The 20215-nt window shown below is 46.8% G+C and overlaps 1 protein-coding gene across 1 annotated transcript in view; it reads right to left on the reverse strand.

Annotated features, from left to right (window-relative positions):
* Positions 1–4187: 4187 nt before the first annotated feature.
* Positions 4188–20215, reverse strand: part of CALCOCO2 (calcium binding and coiled-coil domain 2) — a 45700-nt gene continuing 29672 nt past the window's right edge. The window contains exons 11-13 of the mRNA XM_054995634.1: positions 18165–18288; positions 5531–5559; positions 4188–4826 (exon numbers count right to left, since the gene is read on the reverse strand). Of these exons, the coding sequence (XP_054851609.1) occupies positions 4629–4826; positions 5531–5559; positions 18165–18288 (351 nt within the window). The 3' untranslated portion in view covers positions 4188–4628. The remainder of the gene's footprint in view (positions 4827–5530; positions 5560–18164; positions 18289–20215) is intronic.

Consider the following 20215-nt stretch of genomic DNA (forward strand, 5'->3'; position numbering starts at 1 on the left):
GAAGAGGCGGACTCATTTCCTATTGCCCAAATAAAGAACAATACAAGATATTATTACACAACTGTTGGTGTTTCTTTTTTCTCAAGAATGTACAGACTGTACATTTAGAGTAGTTTTTCAGTAAGCAGGCTGTGCTCTGGGCCTGGCATGTTTCAAAAGATGAGGCTGATAATCTGGGTAGCACTTTAAAATGTATATAAATTTTGATACTGAACACTTTTGAAGGGATGTGTGTGTCCAACTCTTCTGGTGTCCAAACAGCAGAGCCTTTGGGGAGGGTGGAGGAGATTGACGAAAAGATTGAAGGCAGACAGCTCCATCTCAGTCTCTTTATAATATGGCCCCATTACTATTGTTCTGTATTTATTTTATTTAGACCCCACTTTACTTCCCATGGGGACCCAAAACAGCTTCCATGATCCTTCCCTCTTCTATTTTATCCTAGCAACTACTAGCCTGTAAGGTAGGTGAGTGGCACAAGGTCACCCAGCAAACTTCTGTGGCAGAGTGGGAACGTGAACCTGGGTCTCCCAGATGCTCCTCTGACACAACCATTGCACCAGCCTGACTCGTATCATTTCTAGGAATATGGAGGATAGACTTTTGCACCCATTATGCTCCCCACCCCCCACGCCCAATTAGTTATGAAATTTAATCTGTTCTGTAGCACACTTCTGCTTCTCCGCTCAGCCAACCTGGCTACCATTATGTTTTTGTAACCTTGCATTTGGATGACAGAACTATATCTGGGGCTGCCCTAAAAGATTAATCTTCAATTAACTCTAAATACAACAGACTATTTGGGATGGGGAGCAGGGAGCCTGTCCCACATTACCTCTGTGCTACAACAGCTTCGTTGGCTACCTGCTGGTCTCCAAGCTCAGTTTGAAGTTGTGGTTCTTATCTTTAAAGCCCTTTGCAACCTGAGACTCCCATACTTCCCTCTATGAACGCTTCTGCCAGCTACATTCATCCAGTCACTTCTCTCTGCTTCTTCCTGGCCTATTTGCTTTTCTTCTGCCAAAGGCCCTGTCCTTTCTGTTGTTGCACTTTAGCCTGCAGACAGGCTTGCCAAAGGAAATACGGTGGGCTACACATTTGCACATTCTTAGGAAAAGATGCGCCCTTGATTTCTAGGCCTTTGGGCCATGTTTCTGATTTTCTAGCCAGTTGGGGATCGGAAGTGCAGTCCTATTCAGAGTTGCTCCAATCTATGGCCACTAATTTCAATAGGCTTATGCAGCTTGCCCATGGGAGAAATTCCATGTTTTGCAAAGCATCTGCAGCAGCAATGGAGCCTCTGCATGGGTTGAGTTTTTTGCTTCTTTCCTTCCCAGCTGCCATTTTCCCCTTCAGTGGGCTTTTTGTCTTTTAAAATCAGAATATCACAAAAGCGCTTTCTGGAATCAATTTAAAAGCACCAAAAATCGCATTGGGAAATAATATTATACCAAGGCACATTTGAGAAACTATACAGTGGAGTTGTGTGGAGGGGGGTCTAGAAGGCAGGGGTATAGAAGTCCAATTTAAAACCCCTGGAGCTGAGGTAGGGCCATCAAACAAGAGTTCTGTGCAGAAGCAGTGTCAAAATAGAATAACTGCATAAAATTGTACTGTGGGGATCCCAAAGCTTTTTGAGCCTGCATCATCTTTGGAATTCTGACATATGGTGGTAGGTACAGCTACAAAATGGCTGCCGCAAAAGGTGGAAGCAAGCGCAGAATGTCAGGGAGTGAGGTCCTGCCTAACTCTGATAGTAACTGCTGCAGGAGCAATGTTTTTTCGAATCCGCACAATCGTATTTCCAACAGCCAATCAGAATCCCTGCAAGCAAAAGCTCCAGCTAGCCCAGCCCACTTTCTGAAAACACTTGGCAGACACCATGGTGCCCATTACATTGCTGCTGCTTGATTTTGCTTTAGAATTCCATTTAACCTGCCCTGGTGGTATTTATGGGGGAATGGGTGTTAAAAGTTAAATGCAGTAAACAAAACATTCCAATGAAAGAAACAGTCCACAACAAAAAAATCTGTTATTGTTTGAAATAAGGAAAACCTGAAGTCCGTTTATTTAATTAACTGTAGAGGTCAACCGACCCAACTTTAGACCTCGAAGACCACATCGTTCAGGCCCCTCTTCTTAAAAGCAATACCAAATACACTTGAAAACAGGATCCTATGAATATTCAAAAGATTCTTCTAGAAGTATTCATGGGAAAGTTAATGCACATATAATACCTACAGGTAAGTTAACCACGCTTACAACTTTTGGTCTTGCATAGAGAACGTGCTGTCAGCATCAAAGTGTTTTAAAAACAAACTTTTATAAGAAGCAGTGCAAGAATTCTAGGCACTTGTTCAGTTCTGAATGTGGATTAAAAAAAAGAAAAAGATGTTTGGACCAAGCCCTGCAGGCCCAAAGCAACAAATGCAGGCACACAGGTTTCTGATGAAAGATTAATTCTGTGCATTCAGTAATTCACTTTGATTCCTGAGTCATATCAGTATTTAGTGGCAAGGGATACAATAAAGAGGCCATTTCTAAGAAAGGGGTTTTGAGAGCCTCACTTTCCATGGGCTGTACAGACGAGAGGCTTCCATCTGGAAAACTATAGATGACAGACAAACTGGCAGGAGGATGTCATTGAATACAGGACAAGCAGCTAGCTCTCATGTGCTCTTTTAGGAAGCTGATGTGGGTTCAATTCCAGCCAGTAATGCTTTACTGATGGCTCTTACACTACTTTTTACACTGGGGAAGGGCAGATACATACTAGTTTGGCAAGTTTAAAGCCATCGATAGAGCCAATGTCTTGGAAAAGGCTGTAAACCTAAGCACAATTACAGCTTAGGCTGTAAACCTAAGCACAATTCCTTGGAAATAAATCACAGTGACATCAATCAGACCAACTTCTAGGACAGATTGCACTGTTAAGAACACTTGCCCGGGAGTAACTGCTCCCAAGATGTATTCAAATCAGTTATGATGAAAGGGGGTGTGTGAATCATCCCAAACACATTAGACAGAACTTAACCCTTTACAAAAACGATCTATTTTGCAAAACATAGCCCTTCCCCTCTGCCAATCATCCTTTGCCCTCCACCTGTCCTCCCCCCCACCCCCCCCCACCCCTAGCACCACTGTTTAGACCACTAGACAAGTCTTCTGCCATAGCAGAGCACAGGGGGTGTTTTTGACTGTTCTGATCCAGTGAAGCAAGGGGATGCACAGAAGAACTTTCTGATGAATGGTGCCTTTAGGGTGACAGCAGCTTGTCACTGTTAGGGACAAGTTTGTCCTCCCCCAACAGTTGCCAGCTGTCCTCCTTCCCGTTTCCTTACATAGAAGCAAAAGTTGTACAAAAAAATGCTGCTTGTGGAAACTGAACTTGCCGGGAGACCACTTTAGGTAATGGGAAATAAAGTGCTGGTGCACCAGGCGCCCCTTGCTCCCTTCTCAAGATGGCCTTTCCAGAAAACTATTTAGTGATAAGGGCTGCAGCATCTACAAGGGGTATTTTTTGTAATATGAAATACATCTAGTTAGATTTAACCGCCATACTGCTGTGAAAACAAGAGTGATTCCAGACACACAACCTTGTGCTCCCTTTTTCTGCTCTCAACTACTAGCAGCCTTACCACTATTTTTTCAGCCCACCTTACTCCCCAAGTGAGACCCAAAGTGGCTTACTACATCATTCTCCCCTCTTCTACTATTTTATCTTCACAATAACCCTGTGAGGTAGGTTACACTGAAAAAGAGTGACTAATCCAAGGGCACCCAACAAGCATCCACGGCAAAGTGGGGATTTGAACCTGGGCCTCCCAGACCCTAATCCAACCTTAGCCATTACAGTGGAAGGTCCATATTTATATGCGTTAGAGCTCTGCCTCTCTCATACAAACTGCAGGAAGATGAAGGCTGGTACAGCTGCACTGTTTCATGATTGTACCAGGTTACACTAAGGGGCAAGGAAACAAGAAAAGGAAGAGTTTCTATATCTTCAGCGAGATAAGAACTATATTACAAGTGCTCTTATCATTTTAGATGGGTAGCTGTGTTGGTCAGCAGTAGAACAGCAGGATTAGAGTCCAGCAGCACCTTAGAAACCAACAAGATTCTCAGGGTGTAAGCTTCTGAGAGTCAGAGCACCCTTCTTCAGACTCATGCCTGAAGACGGGAGCTTTGACTCTCGGAAGCTTACTCCCTGAAAATCTTGTTGATCTCTCAGGTACAGCTGGACTCAAATCCTAAAACCCTCTTATGCTAGAGAGATTTCTGCCATTTAAAGATGGCAAGGAAGCAAATCACCATCCATAGCGAAAGGCACAGTGGAAGAAAACAGCTCCTCCCTTTGAAAGTAACCTATAGCACTATTTATGCAGTAGAAGGATGTACTTAAGTCAACCTATCCTTTTCTGCAGCAAAAGCACTGTGCTCATTTAATTAATATGTCACAAAATGTAAGGAAGGAAGCTACAATGCTGTAATGCCTATAGCAGGTTTCACACACACCCCTCCCACTGCCCAGCATGGCATGTTTCAACAGCAGCGTATCCTACAGAAATTTTTCACTCCCAGTCTCTGCCAGATTATACAGAACAGAACAAGGCACTATTCCTTTCAGATTATTGTGTCGGCAGGCTGCAGTTGAGGTCCAAGCCATGGCAGTAGATGTGGTCATCATACACTTGCTTGCTGGATCTGTCAAAGGTCTCCTCACAGTATGGGCAGCTGAGAAGGTTGCTTTGCACATGGTCCGAGTACTGCTCTCCAATGTCACATGGAAAGACTTCATTGTACACTGGACATTTTTTCAGGGAGACCTAAAAAGAGAATGTTAACACAGAGGGCAGGAGGAAGAAGCGTAAAAAAGTAAACAGAACTACAAAATGCACCCATAGACTGTTTATAGCTTGTGCTAGATTTCAGAATTTTATCTTCCTTTTTAGCATCTCTCCAGAAGCAATTAAATATCAGTAAGAGAAGCCGGAAGCAAGATACTGTTTTTTCCGTAGGAACACTTCTCAAGCCTTCTATCCAGAACATTTTTCTCCCAACTTTTCTCCAATGAGCTCAGGGCTGCAAAACAGTTTCCCCTTCCCCATTTTTATCCTCACAACCACCCTATGAGGTAGGTTAGGCTGAGAGACTGGCATGAGGTCATACAACAAGTCTTTTTGTCAGAGTGGAAATTTTAACCTGAATCTCCCAGGTCATAGACCAACACTCTAGCATTCCACACCTCCCCCAATTTAAAGTTTCAGGCTTATATTGTCCACCCTTTTTATTATCCAAGCTCAACAGCTTTCTTTTTCTGTTGGTGGATAGAACACCACGGAAAGGATGCCATAAACATATTTTGAGAGTGCATGGCAAAACATGAATTGTTCATTGGTAAATATATGGACAATCTGAACATATCTCTGATGAAAAACAGATTAACTGATGGGCACTATCTTATGCAAAATGTTTTGTCTTCCTCGAAAATTATGGTTCTCTCCCCAAAGTCCACACAATACTAACTTACCAATTCTGGATCAGGATGCTCTGGAGTGGCTGCAAAACAAAGAGTGCATCTTAACCACAGTAAGAAAATGTCACAAACCAATTCCTAATTTTCATTCTGTACAGTGCACCAAGGGATTCTGTGGCAGTGAAAAAGCCTATGGCTGTGACTGGCTCATCACAGAAAGGCTAGCACAGGTTTGTCCCTAGCTGAATTGCTCTCCACTCAGGCATGGGCTGTGGCTCAAAGGCTTTGCAAGCCAAAGGTTCTGGGTTCAATGCACGTGCTGGAAAACATCCTTTTGTGCTTGAGATCATGGAGGATCACGGCCAGTCAGATTGGGTTAAATGAACTAGTTCTCAGAGCTTGGAATAAGCAAGCTCTGTTCACTCTGATCCTAGAGAGGTGAATGGAATGCAAAAGATCTCAACAAAGCAAAGCAAGGAAAGCCAAGGACCGGCCAGGCAGCAATCCAAGGGCCTCTGAGGAAGATATGAGAGAACCGTCTAAATAAAAAAGGGGAAGAAGAGAAGGCCAGGGGTATGAACAGAGCTGTCTTATACTGATTTGGACCACTGGTCTATCAAGCACACTATTGCTACTCAGACTGGCAGAGGGTCTCCAGGGTATCAGCTGGAGGTCTTTTACATCGCCTGCTACCTTGATCCCTTTCATTGGCGATGCTAGGGATTGAACCTGGGACCTTTGGCATTCAAAGTGGATGCTCCAACCCTGAGCCACATCTCAACTTGATAAATCTCCATTTAGATTTCCCTTCTCTCTTTTGCATCTTGAACCCGTGATTGTTATTCCCACAACATCTTCTGTTCTCATTCCAGAGCTCTCCTCCTCAAATGAAACACTTTCCAATATTATCTTGCACTACTGCTCATCAGTAGTGCAAGAGAACCAAACAGATCTGGAACGCTAGCAATGGAAGAGGCCAGAATGAAAAGATTCTCAGTGGCAAAACACACACACACACACACACACACAAAAGTGCTATGTTGGGTGGTAAGCAAACTATTCCCAGTCCCTGCTGAGTCCAACACCGCTGGTTTCAAATCTGCATGTGATTTCCAACCGGGAGGCTTCTTGTAGGAGATTTGAAACATTTCTGCTGAAGTGGTGGTGTGGATGTATAATTACTTTATTTACTTCATTTATACCCTGCTTTTCTCCCCAATGGGGACCCAAAATGGCTTAGGTTGTTCTCCCTTCCTCCATTTTATCCTCACAATTACCCTGTGACATGGGTTAAGCTTAATGCGGGACTTGCCCAAGATCATCCAGCAAGTTTCCATGGCAGGACGGGGGCAGATCCGAGTCCGACAGCCAGCATGGTGTAGTGGTTGGAGTGTCAGACTAGGATCTGAGAGCCGAGGTTCAAATCCCAGCTCTGCTCCAGAAACACACTGGGTGACAATGGGCCAGTCACACACTATCTCTCTCCCCCAAACTCATCTCACAGGGTTGTTAAGGTGGAAAGGAGAATGATGTCATAAGATGATCTGAGTCCCTACTGAAGAGACAAGTGGGGCATAAATATCTAAACAAACCCAAGTCTTCCTGTTTTTAGTCCAACTACTACACCACAACGGCCCCTCATCTTTACTTGGGCTTTTACTTATTTTGGCAATGCTTTTTAAAACAACCCATACAATCTTGGATTTAGAATCAAAGGTTAGATCCAAGTTCAATGAAAAGCTAAAGAACATGGAAGTAACCACAGGGTGGCACTATTGACTCTTCCCCAGACATTCAACACCACCCCTCATTAGGCTGAGCCCCTTCCAGCAGGCCTTGGCACTTCAAATGGAAGAAGGCAGTCCCAAAGTGTACAGTCTGGTATAGTAGTTACAGTGTCAGAGTAGAATGTGGGAGAACCAGGACTGAATTCTCACTCTGCCACAGAAGCTTGCTGGGCGCAATTGAACCAGTCACATACTCTCAGTCCAACCTATGCCACAGGATTGTTAAAAGGATAAAATGGAGGAGAGGAGAACAACGTAAGCCATTTTGGGTGCCCATTTGAGTGAAAAGTGGAGTATAAATGAAATTAATAAAGTAAATAAATATCCACACCACCACTTCAGCAGAAATATTTCAAATCTCCCACAAGAATTTTCTCAGAAATCACTTGCAGATTTCATACCAATGGTAACGGATGCAACAAATTTAATTATTATTTAAGGTGTCACAAGACTCTGCTAAAAATCAAGGCCTTCTCATATCCAAACAGTTTACTCTTCCACGGGTTAGTACTGGCCATGCGCAACATAGCCCTCTGTACAACTACCAGGCAGGGCTGGTGCCAGAGTTTCCAGTGCCTGAGGCTGGGGGCAGCTTCAGGGCTGTTGCCGCCCCCATGCGCACATACACGCGCACGCGCACACCCAGACTGATCAGTTGCCCCGCACCACCCTGGCCACCTGCCGTGCCTGGCCCGCACCTGTGTGCTTAGCGGCGGTGGCAGCAGCACGGGGCAACTTAGAGCCGGACCAAACGAGATGAGGGTTGCACAAGTTTTCTTGGAGGGATGGGACGGAATAATGACAGAAGAAAGCAAAGGGGAAGGGAAAGGAGAAAGCGGGAAGGACCTAGAGAAACAGCTGCACTTCAGGGTGTGTACTTTGAATGAGCTGCTGAAGACGCAAATCCTTCTTCCAGGCACAAGCCCCTCCCCTCACCCCCAACGCGAGGGCATCCTGGGAGAGAGCAGCAGCAGCCCACCACGAAATGGTCTTTGGGTGCTCTCGCGTCCAGCAGGCTTGTGCCTGGAAGAAGGATTTGAGTCTTCAGTAGCTCATTCAACGCGCACACCCTGAGGTGCAGCCGTTTCTCTAGGTCCTTCCCGCTTTCTCCTTTCCCTTCCCCTTTGCTTTCTTCTGTCATTATTCCATCCCATCCCATCCCTACCCCCACCCAAAACAAACATCACTTTTCCTCCGCTCCTTTCCAGTTTATGAGGCAACAGGCAGGAGGATGGGGGGGGGATGCTTGGCGTGCGTGCGTCCTCCCAGCCCTCCCGCTCAGTTGCTCCAAGGCATGCGCACCCCCCCCCCCCGTGCTTGAGGCAATTGCCGGCCTTGCTACCAGGCAATTATGCTACAATTTTCCTTATGCAGAGGTTATACAGAAAGATGTGCAGGTTTTAACTCTGTAGTGCAACTGATTGAGTAGTGAAGACAGTAAGCACACACATTTGTACATGATCCATGAGCCAAAGAACTATGAACCTAGTTCGGGCATGTCCAAAAGAAACTTGGAACTTGTATTGTATTGCCAACATCGGCAGTGGCTAAGGAATGTTAATCTAGAGAATGCACTAACCTTCCATCATTTTAATCCCTTCCCTTGTCACCTTGCAGTTACCACTGCTGTTTGTGATGTGGCCTGAGCGTACATTTCTGCATAGCTCTGTATGCTTCCAACATTGTTCACCCCACCATCTCGAGTACTATTAAGTGTCTGTGTCAGTCATCCATATAAATGGATAAATCCGTTTTGTATTGTATTCTTTCTGCTGATTGTTTCCACTGAATAGCCTCTCACGTTTTTATCAAAGGCTGGCTTTGGTGTGATACTTTCTAGCAGAAGGGCAAGTGTTCAGCACATTCACCAATAGCATGATGCTCTAGCTGAGGATAGACATCCATCTCTACTAACAGCTCAAAATGCTTGGCTTCTTCCATACAAAAGGTCTGCTCAGCCTTGGCTTCTTTACTGTACCACTGCTTACAGGAAGCATGCATATGACTTCTCCCTCTATCTGCCCGGTTTCTGTCCTCCCTCCCATTTTGCTGCAATCTTTCCCAAACCTGGTTTGGTATGATTGTTTTGGAAAAAATGTCAAAGCACTTTTTGATGCTGTGTAGGTGCAAAGGTGTATATTTTGCAGATCCTGCCCACATTGACATCATTTAAATTGTTTGAGCCCCTATGGTTGCCATTCTCCCCCCTGCTCCCCCCCCCCCACACTGGAGGGCTTTTCAGGGTTTTCAAATAAGTAGATTACTATACTGTTATAATGGTTTATTGCAACAATGAACTAGTTCCCAATTTTCTTTTTTCACAGTCTCTAGCCCTTTTCCTTGTGCAGTTATAAGGAAGAAGGTGCAGGCTAAACATTTCCCCTTGTAATGCTGGAAGGAAAAGAGCGAAAGATGTAATTATTAAAGAAAATGAAAGCAGGGCACTAGTAGATCATAGCAGTAGCTCATTATAACACTATATCAATCTAGCTACTACTTCTTTTTTAAAAGCCCCCCAAAAGCCCTCTGGGGGCATGGGTGGAAATGGCAGCCACAGAAGGCTGAGACAAGAATATGCAGGGAAAGGCTCCGTACAGCTGCTCCACTGCCACTGCAAATGCCCCTGCATTTGCATCAGCCAAGAAATCTATATGGAGAATCATGGAAACCGCCCTTGTCTGTTGCCTTCCATGCACCATTTTCTGGCTCTCTTATTTTCTGCAGTTCAGTCCAATACAGTGGAACTGAACAGCAGTATAAAGTTCAGAGAAAAGTAAGGGTAACATCACTCAACATATGAACAGGAGGCTGCCTTGTACTGAATCAGACCACTGGTCCATCTAGTCAGGCAGCAGATCTTCGCAGTCTCAGGTTTCAAGACCTGCTACTTGAGAGTCTTTAAATGGAGATGATAGAACTCAGACCTGGGAACCTCTGCATGCAGATTGCATTTTTCACACAGCATGTTTGAACTGTGTGGACCACACAGTTCCTACTAAGGCACGATGTTGCTAAGGTCAGCTGAAACATGCCATTTGGGCGGGATCCTCTTATTCTTACTCCATTCTCCTGCTAATGACAAGCCCTGTCCCACTAGGTTTTTGTCTATGCAGGTCTCACAATCCCCATAGCCTTTAGGGTACCCTTCTTCCTTTTTCACCAGAAGAAAAGCTGCCTAGATCCAACCCTCTGTGTGTGTGTCCTCTCTAAAGTTAGATCCACAGGTTCTTGGTTGGATCTAGCCAAATTTTCTGTTCAATTTCACCCAATTCTCTTTCTCACTATAGCCCCCATCCCACATGGTTTTTGCCCATTCAGGTCCCATCATCCCCAACTTAGCCCTTTTCATGGTGAAAGGGAATCCCCTTCTCTCTTTTCCATCAGAAAAAAAAAGTTGAATCCAATCTTCTGTTTTGTCAGAAAAGGAAAGGTAACAGACCAGAAGGAAAAAAACCAGGCATTCTATTTATTATTAAAGATATTTACATCATATCACTCAAACTAGTTCCCAACAAAAACAATTGCTTTTAAAAACATAGCCTTCCAACTAAAGCAGCACCAACACAAAGAATAAAAGGTAATCATAGCTAAAATAGCATCACCACCCACAATCAACAAGGTTAACCTATCAGAGTATTGCAACAGGATAAAAAACATAACAGCAACTCAGCTAAAAGCTCCTTTAAAGAGTTCTGCTTTGCACCTGTTTTCTAAGCAGCCAGGCTGCTACAAAAGCCCCCATGCCCCACACCTCCATGAGGCAGCCGATGTCAGGTCCAGTGTATGTTTAAACTGTACTGACTCCATTTTCTAATGCTTCTAGTGTTTAAGTGCTTTCTTCGCAGGTGCACCAGTTCCCAGGCAGCATTCCCACCGGAGGAGACTGTTTTGTCTAACACCGTTCCACCAAGCATTGGCCTTGAAGGAGAGCGGCTTCCCAGGACTGAAAGATGTTGTTTTGAGAACTGTGGGGGGAGGCTGATTCAGATGGGAATTGTTACTCTGTACCTCATGCTTTGCTCTTCATTGGTAACAATGACTGTGTACCATCCTGAGTCTTCTATTCAGGACAGTGGACTATAATGGACCTTTTCTGCAGTAAAGTTTCCTTATTCAATCAATGGACTCTTGTTTGCTTTTGAAAGGGAACCTGTAGGAAGAGCCTTATCTAGCCACAGGCTGACATTTTGTTACCAATCATGCCTGAGTCGGGCCCAGCGGAATCCAAGGTAGTCCCGGACAGGGATCCTTTGTTTGATCCGTATGCGTCTCCTGACAGTCAAACAGCGCAACCCCAAGAATCTCAGGAACCGGTGCCAGCCGGGACCGGAGCTTCGATTACTACCCCGCCTCTCATCGACCTCGGCAGTGAGGGGACAAGGCCGACGGCGGCCGCTCTCCCCTTGATCTCATTACCCACCCCGTCGGAGTGGGGAGCCAGACCCCGAGAAACGAGAGAGCGCCGGGCCGGTGGACTACATCCACGAGTTTCGATGGACGGGCGCCGAAGCCTAGAGACTGTCCCTGAGCTGGATAGCAGCCAACCGTGGCTGTTTTGGAACAGGACGACCGAACAGACGGACGGGAACACATCCCGCCGCGGCGCCCTGAGTTGGGATTATTCGGAACTTGCCCGGTGGAAAGAGCCAACGGAAGTTCCTGAACAAAGTTGGGTGCAGATGCAAAGTCGCACCCATGCTGTAGATTCCGGCATCTCGGCAGTGACGGGCCTAGCCAAAGGACTTCTAGCAGCGAGATCGCGAGTCGATCAAGGAGACCCTCCGCCTTGGGGGCCGTTTTCCCCGGTGAGTGCAACTGAGGGAGGTTCCGTGATGGGGCAACCGGGTCCAAGCCGAATGCAACAGTTGGAAGCTAGGCTGATCGACATGGAGGAAAGTTTGGCTCATGCCATTCACCTAATCTCAGCGATGGGGGCAGGAGAGAGAATATCACCTGAAGAAATGGCTGTACAGATAGCTACCCTCCAAAGCGTTATTTCCTATCCGGTGGAGGTCGTTCCGCAGCAGCCGCCGCCTTCAGGAGAGGAGGAATCCTGCCCTGGAGAACCGGGAGAACCGCCCGCGGAACTTCCTAGATTAGACGAAATTCCGCCTAGCGGGGATACTCCAGTTGAGGTACCTGGAGAAGCTCCAACAGAACCCCCTAGATCGAACGGGGATCCACCTCCTGAGACTCCAGCTGAGATGCCTAGAGAAGGGGAAGAAAGGCCAACCCGTCCAACCGAGACGACGGTGATACCCCCTCCCGCTTCTCCAATAACGGTCCGGCCGGATCAGTCGGAAGAGCCTCCGGCTCCTCCCGGGGAGGAATTGCCACAACAACCGCTAGAAGTTGTCCCCATTCAGCAAATCCCAAGGGACGGTCTACCGGCGCCACAAGACCAGCCTCTGCTTCCCAGAGTAACGACGCTGGGAGGGGCAAGCCCGCGCGGCCCACCACCCATCAGGCCTTCGCCGCTGCGGCCCCTTCCGCTTCGACCGCAACTAATCCCTTTGCAGCAACCGATCCGTTTGCCACCGGACCAACCCGTATTACCACCTCCGAATCAACCGGTGGGGCCTACACCACTACAACCCCACCAACCCGCCCCTCAGCGGCCGATCATCACTCGACCGCACCGGCCACCTCCACCTCAACCGCTACTGCCGACGCCTCCGGCGTTGCCACCACCAGCCCGACCAAGGTTGCAGCAGCCTGCCCGGCCACTGCTACAGCCACCGGCCCAACCAAGACCACCGCCCGCCCAGCCGAGGCCACCACCACCAGCTCAGCCGGTGTTGCCACCGCCAGTGCAACCAGCACCCCTGCCACAACCGGGTCCCCAACTACCTCCCCTCGTACCTCAAGTGCCCTTGATGCTTCCGACGGACTTCTACCCAGCACCAGCTCCGAGACAAGACCTCCCGATGGGCTGGGTGAAACTGGAAGCTACTTTTGATGGGGATCCCTCCAAACTAGGATTTTTCCTAGTGCAAGTAGTGCAATTCTTCAACCGGTGGGGACACCTCTTCGGCAGCGAGGCCAGTCAAATTGAGCATCTCGGCTCCCGCTTACAAGGCAAAGCAGCGGACTGGTATGTAGGCCTATACAATATCGGGGCCCCCGAACTCAATACTCTCCAGGGGTTGGTGGACGCTATTCGAGCACAATACGAAGACCCCTTAGAGGAAACCAGGGCCCGAACAGAATTGCAAGCCATTAAACAAGGCAGCATGTCGGCAAGGGACTATATTACGAAATTCCGACAACTAGCTGCCAAATGCCCTAGGTGTGAGGAGTCCACCAAAATTATCCTGTTCAAGCAAGGGCTAAACCCGAGACTTCTGGACAGAGCCCTTATGCAGGACAATCCTCCTACGTTATTAGGTTGGATCCAGCTTGCATGTGAAGTTGAAAATCGCATTCTGGAAGTCCGTTTGGTTGAACAACAACAACAAACGGGACAAAGAAGACCCTTAACTTTACAGAGGGGAGGACGGGGAGCTGGATACGCCACTCGTGGAGCGAGAGATGCTAGATGGCAACAAGGGCTGTGTTTGCAATGCGGACAAGCCGGTCACTTTGCAGCACAATGCCCCTACCGGCCTGTGCAAAGACCTCCGCTTCAACTACGGCGTCCAACCCTTGCTCCATTTCCTACTCTCCAACGCCCGATTCCCGCTCCACGAGCGAACAGAGGCCGCGGCGTTTCCCAACGACCCGCCTCAGAAAGGGGGCTGGAAGCGGAAGAGGTCATGGATTACGACCCCGCTTCCCCAAATGCAGAGGTAAATCCAGAAAGCCCCCAGTCGGGAAACGAGATGGATCTGTCGTAAAAGGGCCCAACCGACAGATCCACCCCAAGCCCGTCCCTGCACGGAACCGGCCGCCTGGGTCCATCTTATTCATGCCAGTGACTTTACTTAACCCGGAGAGGAAGATGCACATCCGAGTGCAAGCCCTTATCGACTCGGGCTGTTCAAGAGACATCATCGCCCCAGCCCTAGTCAACGGACTAGTCCTACCAACTCGTGAATTGCAAAATCCAGTAATATTTGAACAAATGGATGGCACCAATATGAACCCTGTTACCACCGAAACCATCCCAGTGATCACAGGCATGGGCCAACACTGGGAGAAAAGGTCTTTTGTCATCAGCTCCACTGCCAAATATCCGTTAATTCTAGGCAGCAAGTGGCTATGTGATCACAATCCCTACATAAATTGGGCAGAAGGATGCATCACTTTCAGTCACGCCAACTGTAAAAACCATCGTTGGAACCAAAACTGGGGTAGTGATCCAACTCACACTGAGAAGGCTCTTCTCACCCAAGAAGAAATAAACCAAATACCCGAACCGTATTGGCCCTTTCTGAATGCTTTCTCCGAAGAAGAAGCTGATACTTTACCCCCGCACCGACGAACTGACTGTGCGGTGGAAATTTTACCTGGAGCCTCACTGCCCAAAGGACGACTCTATCCCATGAGTCTCCATGAACGAGAAGAGCTCCGGAAATTCATCGACACCAATCTTCAAAGAGGGTTCATCCGCCCAGCCAATAGCCCCCACGCCGCTCCGGTTCTCTTCGTGAAGAAAAAAGATGGGGGACTTCGGCTGTGCACGGACTTTAGAGGACTTAATGCTGTGTCCACCAACAACGCCTATCCCATCCCGCTCATCCGAGACCTTCTCAACGTCGTGGCCCAAGGTAAGATCTTTACAAAATTAGATTTAAAAGATGCTTACTTCCACGTCCGTATCAAGGCAGGGGATGAGTGGAAAACCGCATTTAATACACCCCTCGGACAGTATGAATACTTAGTTATGCCTTTTGGATTGGCGGGAGCCCCGTCTGTATTCATGTCCATGATAAATGAAGTTCTACACGAATTCCTTTATAAAGGGGTGGTGGTGTACCTTGATGATGTATTAATTTATTCGGACACAGAGGAGGAACACATTCAAATGGTGCAAAAAGTCCTGGCCACCTTGATGAATAATAAACTACCCATCAAGTTGTCCAAATGTGAATTCCATAAAACTGAACTCACTTACCTTGGGTACTGTATCTCCCAAGAGGGATTGAAAATGGATCCAGCCAAAGTACAAGCGATCCAAGAATGGCAAACTCCCACCACCCGCAAAGAACTGCAGTCATTCCTGGGTTTTGCCAACTTCTATAGAGACTTTATAGCAAACTTCGCCCAGATCACGCTCCCCTTAACGGAACTGTTAAAAACAAAAAATAAAGGGGACCAGGCTAAAAAACCCTCCTCCAAATTACAATGGACATCCGATTGCCAAACTGCTTTCGAATGCCTGAAAGGGCAATTTGTAACAGAACCCATCCTCTGCCACCCCAACGAAAAGTACCCTTTCATAGTGCAAGTCGACGCCAGCGATACGGCGATAGGAGGGGTATTATTGCAGAAGGGGGAGGATGGGAAACTGCGGCCTTGTGCATTCCTGTCAAGGAAGTTTTCAGATGCAGAAAGAAATTGGAATGTGTGGGAGAAGGAAGCTTTTGCAGTAAAGGCAGCCCTCACTAACTGGAGACATTGGCTGGAGGGGGCGCGATACCCCTTCGAGGTCTGGACAGATCATAAAAATCTGGAGGCCCTTCGAAGCCCACGCAGACTGAATGCCAAACAATTGCGATGGGCAGAATTCTTCTCCAAATTCAATTTCACTTTAAATTACCTCCCGGGCAAGACTAACTTTCTGGCAGACGCCCTATCGCGCATGCCCCAACACAAAAGCAAACGGGAGGAGACTGTAGACACGGTATTCTCACCTACGCAATTGGGAGGCGTGGTGACTACCCGCAGCCGAGCAAGCCAGCCCCTCCCGCACAACCAGGAGTGGAAATCGAAACTTAAAACTGAAGTGGAAAAGGAGGGGGATAAAGCACCTAGAAACAAACTGACCCAATCCCCACAGGGGGATTGGCTAGCTGGAAGCAAATTTTATGTCCCGGACAGCCTCCGACGGGAGGTATTACAGCGATGTCATGATGCCCCCACTGCTGGTCATTACGGGTATCTGAAAACGTTGCATCTAATACAACGGCAATTCTGGTGGCCGGGCATGCGCAAAGACATTTCCCAATACGTTAGCTCCTGCCCCATTTGCCTCAGCGCCAAAACCCGGAAAGGGAAACCTCCAGGTCTCCTACAACCATTGGAAACACCTAACAGACCTTGGGAAATAATATCTATGGACTTTATCACTGATTTACCCCTTTCGAAAGGACATAATTGCATTTTAGTCGTAGTAGATCTGTTCTCCAAACAAGCTCATTTTATTCCATGTACTGCTATACCCTCCGCTCGAAAACTGGCGGATTTATTCTTAAAACACATCGTAAAATTACATTCTTTTCCGTCCAAGGTGATTTCGGATCGCGGCGGACAGTTCGTTGCCAACTTCTGGCGGGAGCTTTTGCGAATGCTGAATATTGAGCAAGGAATCAGCTCAAGCCACCACCCACAAACCGACGGACAATCCGAAAAAACTAATCAAATTTTAGAACAGTTCCTTCGTTGCTACATTAATTTTCAACAAGATAATTGGGTGGATCTTCTCCCTCTGGCTGAATTCTCATACAACAACAGTGTGCATGCTTCCACTGGGGAGGCCCCTTTCAAAATTGTATATGGAGCTCACTTCAATCCCTTCCCGTTGGACACTCCCCCTTTCCATTCCTCTAGTTCGCCTGATGTATCTTCCTGGTGGGGGGAGGCCGCGCAACAGTGGACTCTTATTAAGAAACACCTCGAAAAAGCCAAACTGGATTACAAAAAGTACGCAGATCGCCATCGTGCGGCCGAATGGGATTTACAACCTGGAGATCATGTTTATATTTCCACCAAGAACCTGAAACTAGCTCAGACAAGCCGCAAACTAGCGTTAAAGTTCCTTGGACCTTTCCCTGTACGCAAAGTAATCAATAAAGTGACTGTTGCTGTAAATTTACCCAAGAACTTGCGCCATGTTCATGATACATTCCATGTCAGTCTCCTCAAAAGAGCTCCCACCGACGACAAGTGGCACATCAAAGCTCCACCCATTCCAACTTTGATAGACGACCAAATGCACTATGAAGTGCAACAAATTTTGGACTCTAAATTCAAACGAAATCAGCTTTTTTACCTCATTAGGTGGAAGGATTTCGATTCTGGCTACGATGAGTGGGTGAACTCTGTACATGTTCATGCTCCTAGATTAACCAAAGCTTTTCATACTCGTTACCCATATAAACCAGGGGGGGATCTGTTTTAAGGGGGGCAGAATGTCAGGTCCAGTGTATGTTTAAACTGTACTGACTCCATTTTCTAATGCTTCTAGTGTTTAAGTGCTTTCTTCGCAGGTGCACCAGTTCCCAGGCAGCATTCCCACCGGAGGAGACTGTTTTGTCTAACACCGTTCCACCAAGCATTGGCCTTGAAGGAGAGCGGCTTCCCAGGACTGAAAGATGTTGTTTTGAGAACTGTGGGGGGAGGCTGATTCAGATGGGAATTGTTACTCTGTACCTCATGCTTTGCTCTTCATTGGTAACAATGACTGTGTACCATCCTGAGTCTTCTATTCAGGACAGTGGACTATAATGGACCTTTTCTGCAGTAAAGTTTCCTTATTCAATCAATGGACTCTTGTTTGCTTTTGAAAGGGAACCTGTAGGAAGAGCCTTATCTAGCCACAGGCTGACAGCCGATTCCATAAGGATGAAGCCGCTACATACATTCAATCTGCCACAGAGCCAACCTCCCTGGATCAAGAGTGTAATTTTTTAAAATAATAAATTTTAAATAAATTTTATTTTTATTTTTTAAAGTGGGAGAGTCTGTTTATGTGCTTTGACCTCTGGAAGCCTCCAGTTAAAAAATTCAATTATACTCACTTGAATACGGATTCCCAAACACAAGGGCTGCATTTTCTGATGGCTGAGCAAAGAGCCCAGCAGGTACATCCTGTAGGACTTCAGGGAGGTGTGCCATCAGATCCTCGTTCTCCTGCTTTAATCTCTGCAGAGAAAGGAGGAGGAGAATGGAGAAAGCCAAACCTTTTCAAAGATGTAAGCAGCTGGAATCAAAGTGGCTGACAGCATCTTCAAACATGCCGAGAAAAACCCTTTGTTCACTGCAGGAAGTGTACTTTTTTCTCTCCGCCCCCTAGTGTACTTTAAAAAAAACACCTCTTTTATTATGAGTGGTGGAAATGCTCAGGGGCTCGGGGCCCACAATAAGTCTCTGCTGACTAAATGTTCTTTTGTCAACAGACCAAGATTGGCTGCTCCTCAATCCTTTCCTGCTGCCACCCAAATGCTGCTTCTGGGGGACCAAAGATTCCCTGGAATGGTATGAGAGGGGAGTTGGAGTCAAATTGATGAAAGATTTCGCCCTTTCAGGGATTTTCTATGGGATCCAATCCATGAGAACAAAGGATGCTTTAGCTTTATGAAATCAATTTTCTTCTGCAAAGAACTGGAAGCAAAACCAAATCATAACTTGGGATCCATATGTAAACTTATTTCTCCTGCTCATAGTCCCCACTACAAATGCAGAAGTGGAGCAGCATACTGCTGGTGGATACACAACAACAACAACAACAACAACATTCAAGTTATTCAGGACAATTTAATGCCCACTCAGAGTGGCTCCGGAGAGCTGTGACTGACCCAAGGTCACCCAGCTGGCTTCAAGTGGAGGAGTGGGGAATCTGGCTTGTCTCGTTATAGGTGGACAGTTTCCTACTAGGCTTTTTATTCTTTCTTGCAAAGACAAGCTCAAATATGCAGTGTAGGTTGCACAGCATTTTGGGGGGAGCCAGTTCTGCACAATTGTATTAATCAGCATTTGTGAGTTCAGCTACAGAGCTTCAGGATAAAATAATCACTTTTAAAAATTGCAAATGCAAGCTCCTGAAGAGGCAGGAAGAGTAATGCTGCAGCGAAGGTAACAGCATCGATTCCAGAAAAGTAACCCTGACCTGGATGGCCTAGACTAGCCCAATCTCAGCAGATTTCGGAAGCTAAGCAGGATTGGCTACTGGGATAGGAGACCACTAAGGAAGTGCACGGTCACTATGCAGAGACAGGCAATGGCAAACCACCTCTGTTTGTCTCTTGCCTTGGAAACCCTAAGGGGTTTCCATAAGTCAGCTCTGGACAGCACTTTTCACAGACACGCAAGGTAGCTGCAAGCAGCAGCTAATACTATATGAGGTCAATTCAGACATTACGGTGACACACGTTGCGCCTCAGGTCCCCATCTTTTGTAACAGTCAGTTGCAGGGTCTCTTCACCCCAGCCAAGTGCCATTTTCCTGACCTGAAATGGTCCTTGGGAGGAGTGTTATTTGGCTTGCTGGGAAAGCCCAGTGCTCCCTGGGATCTACATGGTTTTTCCCAATGGGCCAAATGGCACACTTCTGGCAGACGTTTCAGATCAAGAAAATGGTATGGCAGGGAAGCTAAATCCTCTTCTCCACCTGCCTCACAGTCCCAATCCAAGTCAGGTACCATGTGCATGTGAATTATGGAGAATCTGCCATTCATGTCTGAATGTTATAGTGTACTGGCAGCCAGAATGGGGTGGGACCGTGCCTCAAAAAAACAGAAGCCAATGAAGGACTTTTAGCACCTGCAAAACATCTCGAGGCAGTCACCAGTTTGTGTTATGAACAGTGCTCTGCAGGAGAAAGAACAATGCAGCTATGTAGGTATATAGGCTAATGGATTGTGCTGCAGCCTGATTTGATCAAAAACATACAAACCCCCCTCCATATATTACAAAACCAGACAGGTCAGAACTTGGCATGCAGTAGAAAAAAAATTAATGCTTACACTCAGCATTGCCTGGACAACAGAATAACGCCAGCATGTTTAACAAGATTGAGAAACCCATCATGAAGCTTTTAAAGGTGATATATTTTATTTTCTCAGCAGTGAGAG

The sequence above is a fragment of the Eublepharis macularius genome, chromosome 12, assembly GCF_028583425.1.
Source record: "Eublepharis macularius isolate TG4126 chromosome 12, MPM_Emac_v1.0, whole genome shotgun sequence".
In the NCBI taxonomy this organism is placed as follows: Eukaryota; Metazoa; Chordata; class Lepidosauria; order Squamata; family Eublepharidae; genus Eublepharis; species Eublepharis macularius.